General features: G+C 32.1%; 1 protein-coding gene across 3 annotated transcripts; it reads left to right on the forward strand.

The window, feature by feature from the left end:
* The first annotated feature begins 1217 nt into the window (after window positions 1-1217).
* On the forward strand, window positions 1218-4351 carry LOC120069929 (phosphoglycerate mutase-like protein AT74). 3 transcript variants are annotated; one of them, XM_039021767.2, is made up of 3 exons: window positions 1259-1923; window positions 3283-3772; window positions 3867-4351. In XM_039021767.2, the coding sequence occupies exons 1-2, from the start codon at window positions 1440-1442 to the stop codon at window positions 3738-3740; spliced, it is 942 nt and encodes a 313-aa protein (XP_038877695.1). In that variant the 5' UTR covers window positions 1259-1439; the 3' UTR covers window positions 3741-3772; window positions 3867-4351. The 3 variants fall into 3 exon arrangements, with proteins under 3 accessions (XP_038877694.1, XP_038877695.1, XP_038877696.1); XM_039021768.2 differs by having other exon boundaries at window positions 3873-4351; XM_039021766.2 differs by having other exon boundaries at window positions 1218-1923; window positions 3283-4351.
* The last annotated feature ends 1348 nt before the right edge of the window (window positions 4352-5699 follow it).

Here is a 5699-nt window from a genome sequence, read left to right on the forward strand (position 1 = left end):
CAAAAACAAAAGAATAATACATTAAAATTATCATATTTAACCCCTATCAAACCTAGGGTTCGTAACATTTTTGTTTATTTGTTTCACAGTGGTATTCTCTTTCCAAACCCATACAATTACCATATATAGTTTATCAACTTAAGCTTGTAGTTATCCATCTTGGTTCAATTTTTTACCTTAATAATTGTGGAAGTAGAAAAACAACGGATTCCAAAATGGTAGGTCTAGATGAACTCGGCCAATGAAAAATTAAAAAAAAAAAAAAAGATTAAAAGAGAAATAGAACTTAGACAATAGATAGAAAGCAAAGCCTTAAAAGAGCGATTGCAATAACAAGAAGGACAAGGAAGTGAAGGATTTTGGAAACACATAAAGATGAACGTCATCAGAATACAAATCCCAAAAACTTAGAATTACCAACCTGTAAATCAGCCGCCAAACACACCAAAAACTACCTCTTTCACGACACACAACGTTTATAAACTAACGTCAGAGCCATCTAATTTCTTCTCACATATAAAATGTTTATAGTAAATCTTTGTTTAGAAGAACAAATGTGACTATACATACTTAATTTTTTCCTCAAACCAAACCAAACCACAAAAGGAAATTCTGTGTTTTGTAGTTCTAATGGGAGTGGAGTTTTTGGAGGGACTTTATTTATAAACTTTTTTTAAAGAAAAAATGTTGAATTTGAAAAGAAGATATTAAGTAATAATGTTATGTTTTTTTTTTTTTTTTTTTTTTTTTAAAAAAAAAAAAAAAGAAGAAAGATAGAGATAGGGAAAGATAACTGCATAAATTTTAATTTTAAATCAATACAAAACTGCCTAAACTTATCTCTCTTTTCATCTATTTATATTTGGATGATATAAATATCAAAATACATTTTTTTAGAATAATTATATAAATATATCTAGGGGATATAGTATTGTTTTATTGATTTGTGATCTTGATTTTATTTGGTTTATTTTATAAAATTTAAAAAATAATGCAAATTAATTATATAATATATTAATTAATATAATTAATATATCATCAAAATCAAATAAAAGATTTGAAAACATAAAAAACTAACGCGAAAACCTAAAACATATCGTCAACATATGTCAAATATATACACAACTTAGAATAAAATTGAAATAGATTAAAATTTTTTTTTATTATATATACAATTTAAAAAACTAAATCTTAAAATACTGTAATGGTAGAAAGAAGGGTATATAAATAAGGCATTAAATTGGCGATGTTTAAAAACCAAATACTCGTACAAAATCTTAGGCCATCTGCACTGCAATGTTCATCGTCGAATCAACGCAAGGGATACATTCACAATTCAATTTCACGCAACCCAAATCCATAAATTCTTGATTTTGCATTTCTCTATTCACAATTTGAATCACAAAACCCAAAAGATTTTGATCCAAATCTGGAAACCGATGCGACCGAAGATCGAAACCGAGCAGAATCACAGCCATCGGAAGCCAATCTCCATCCTCCCAAAGCGGATAATCTTGGTCCGCCACGGTGAATCTCAAGGCAATCTCAACTCCGCAACCTACACCACAACCCCCGATAACAAAGTTCCATTAACAGAAGAAGGTTTGATTCAGGCTCGAATCGCCGGTAAAGAGCTTCACAGATTGTTGTCCAATGATGGAACGAACCCTCATTGGCGAGTCTACTTCTATGTTTCGCCCTACGAGCGCACCCGATCCACACTCCGTGAGATCGGCCGTGCGTTTTCGAAGAAGAGGATTATTGGCGTTAGGGAGGAGTGTAGAATCAGAGAGCAGGATTTTGGGAATTTTCAAGTGGAGGAGAGGATGAAGGTTGTGAAGGAGACGAGGGAGAGATTTGGGAGATTCTTCTATCGCTTCCCTGAAGGAGAGTCCGCTGCTGATGTTTACGATCGCGTTTCCAGTGAGTTCTCTGTTTTCCTTTGCTTTTCATTATACGTTTCTGATTTTCAATGATGGATTTGGGTTTGATTCTTGTGGATTGCTAGTTTAAGATTAAGCTCTGTTTGTTGGTTTCTGATATCTCTGGTGAAGGGAATTTTGGCATTTAGGATATCTTTTAGGTTGTATTATGTTTACTTGACATTGCATTCTTATATAGTTATATGCCCTGTTTGAGAAATGGTGTAATGGATTAAGCTTGTGTAGAAGCTACCTGTGTTTGTTATGTGAGTTAGCCTATCTTGGACTAGAGTTTTGGTAATCCTATCATCTAAATCCGGGCTTGTAGAACTTACTTTTTAGGCTAAATGCTAATCTTTAACCATCTTAAAAACTGTTTTGTGCCTAAATGGTATAAAGTTTAACTTTCCAACCTTCATAAAATTTGATTTAGAATCGGGCCAAACATTTCACAAATCTCATATATGGGAGCATTTTCTCTTTACAGGGATTTTGATGATATTGATGAAACTTTCCAGTTTTAGGAGTATGATGATTTTGGGTCATGTCATGTGTAGATGTGTAATTTCCTGATTATGAGGTTGATATTATGTTACTAAAGATAGATTCTGGAATTCCTGAAAATGAATAATTAAGAGTGAAGATTACTGGTAGCCAAAGGGCATTATTAGGTTTTGGTCCCTACTGTTTATTTTACCAAGGATCTTGTTGCCATTTGAAGAAAATGGTGTGGAAGACTAGCTTTTTGTCTGTTTTTCAACATTTTCCATATTTTACTCTAAAAAAGATTTCAATTAGTCATAAAGAAATATATGAAGACAAGAAGATGGAGGCTGGGGATATTATCATATGGCTTTAGAGGATATAATATATAAAAGGTTACTGTGATATTGGAGAATTGGGTTTTATCTACTATTGAAGTTGAAAGCTTTTCTTTCAAATGGACCATCAAAAGTTCATTCTAATAACTTCATTTTATACTAGAAAAGTAGATACACTAGCAGCAGAAAAAAAAAGAAAAGAAAAAAAAACAAATGAAAGTTGCTTTCTGTTCAAAAGAGAAAGCATTATTAAAAGTAGCCAATCATAATGTGGTTGACACTTTTATAATCGTTACCTGCCATGTTTAATAATTTCTTTAATTAAAATGGTAAACGATTCTTATTAGTTTAGAAGTCTTCTTTATGATTAAGGGATCGAGATGCATTAACTTCTTATCATGTAACTAAATTGATGTTGCAATGTCTTAAACTTCGTTTGTTTCGGTAGCTTGTTTAGGCTCGAGAAGTGTTTTTATGTACATGAGATGAATGGTGGCATACTGAAATAACTAGTTTGAGGAACATATTGGTTTTTTCAGGCTTTCTTGAGTCCTTGTGGAGGGACATAGACATGAACAGGCTCCGCCACAACCCTTCCCAAGATCTCAATCTTATAATCATATCTCATGGGCTGACATCTCGTGTCTTCCTCACGAAATGGTTCAAGTGGACGGTCGAGCAATTTGAGTACCTGAACAATCCCGAAAACTGTGAATGCCGGGTGTTGCAGTTGGGAGAAGGTGGGGAATACAGCTTAGCGATTCATCACACAGAGGAAGAAATGCTGGAATGGGGGCTTTCTCCTGAGATGATATCTGACCAGAAATGGAGAGCAAGTGCCCACAAAGGTCAATGGAATGAAAGATGTCCCTGGTATCTTGATGCTTTCTTTGATAACCTAGCTGACTCAGACGGTGACGATAGCTCTGATGAACCATGTCAGAATCATGACAAACTAGTTGAATCTTGTTCAAGTGTAGCCGTCACAGAGGAATGACACTTATACTTTACATTCTTTGAATTTGATAGGTTGATTGTTCTCTCTGCTTATAGTTTTCTTGGTTTTGCAGAGTATTATTTGGGGTTTGCAGGAAAATATTCATTCTTTCTTAAATTGTTAAAGATACAGGGATCTGATCTGATGGGTTGAAAGCGCTACATACGATCGGGACCGGGACTGCCTTAAAAGAAATTAGTGAAGGTGATCGGCGGTAGTTTATAGTTCATGGTTTGCTGATTGAAATGTGCATTATGAGGTTCATTTGATTTCTATAATAGAGAGCCAATATGCATTTTTATATTCAGATTTTAGATTAGGCAGAGAGAGAGGGAGCTTACTGTTTTCAATTAACAGGATTGCCAAATCCTTGATGAATGGGGAGAGGTATATTGGTTAATTCACCAGATCTTAAAAGGGTCAGAATTGATCAAGGGTGGAAAAGGATGGGTAGGGTTAAAACATCCATCTGAAAATAGTTACTTTTTACTTTATAAGTTAAAAAGAGCGTAGAGTGATTTTGAAATTGTTAAAATTACTTTTATCATGTTTAAAATTACTTCAAACATGTCTTTAGTAATTTAATATGCTTTTACACTTTTAAATGTAAATTTCATATCATAAAAATTTTATTTCTAATGATTAAAAAGACAATTCCAAATAATTTTGACTCCTTTAAAATCACTCTCATATATCTCCTAATAAATTAAAATTTAGTTTTAGCATAGACTTGTTTGGATAAATATTTTAAAGCAAAACAATGATTGAGTGCCTAGTTTTCTCTCCAAAGGCGGTGACGACATTTTAGCAATGGGCTAAAATGGCTATCATTTTGGGATGTGCATATAGAACATAATAGCACTGGTAACATCGAGTAAATGCCTATTTTCATTAAACAATTTCATTTCGAAATATCACTATGAATTGAGTAGAAATATTCGAAAATTTTGTTAGGTTCTGGCAATGACGTGACATGATGACTCTTTGCAAACATGCAAAACTTTCACAATGAAAACTAAAATACAAATAAATACTGCAGATAGAAAGATTTGGGATGTCCTAGCATGATATGCCAAACCTTGATGGTTTGTTTAACAAGAGGGGAGCTAATACTAAAGTCTTGAAACTTTTTTTTTTATCACCATTAGAGATTCATCAAAATAGTAAGAACCATCAAACATTCTAACACACCTTGTTGTCTCTCTCAAGTTCTGACATTGAAAGAATAGTGGGTTTCAATAAAAGTAACCCGACAGTTAAAATCATTGAAGAATTTACTAAGTAATCTTGCTTAATACTTAGGATCGGTTGCTTTTATTGAAGTTTAAATATCGTTAGCTCAAATTGGTCACGTGGGTTGAAGGCATGTTTTCATAAGAGCATATGTACCTAAAAATATAATTTTGTTTTTGGAACCTAGACATAAGGTTAAAACATTTAGAGTTGCCATTAATCATCTATTTGCATATGTTCTAGTCCCCTCTTAAATTACAAAGCATACATATTACAACACAAAAGTAAAGACTAAAGATGAAGCTTAGATTAAGCAATATAATAAAATTTATAAGGCAAGGAAGATATATTGAATAAAAAGAAGAAAAGCACACTCGTGTAGGGGAGAATGTTAAATGTTTGTATTAAAAAAAAGTTGAAGTTCTTTATATAGTTGCAAAAGATAAAAGTTACAAAAAGAAAAATTCAAATCTCATCATAATTATAGAAATAAAGGGAGTGAATTCATGTTCCAACATCTTTATCTCTTAAATATGTATAGGTTATGTAGTTAGTACTAATGTTTATTTTATTTTTTTTATATTAATCAAATACTAATAAATAATAAAACAATTATCTAAAATATGTAATAAATAATTCATCTTTTAAAGAAAAATGAGTACATGTACGTAATTTTTTTAAAAAATAAACTTAACAAGAACAATCTAGTTTTTATTGTGAATTTGA

This window comes from Benincasa hispida, chromosome 2 (assembly GCF_027475165.1).
Source record: "Benincasa hispida cultivar pf3 chromosome 2, pf3_genome.v1.1, whole genome shotgun sequence".
Classification (NCBI taxonomy): Eukaryota; Viridiplantae; Streptophyta; class Magnoliopsida; order Cucurbitales; family Cucurbitaceae; genus Benincasa; species Benincasa hispida.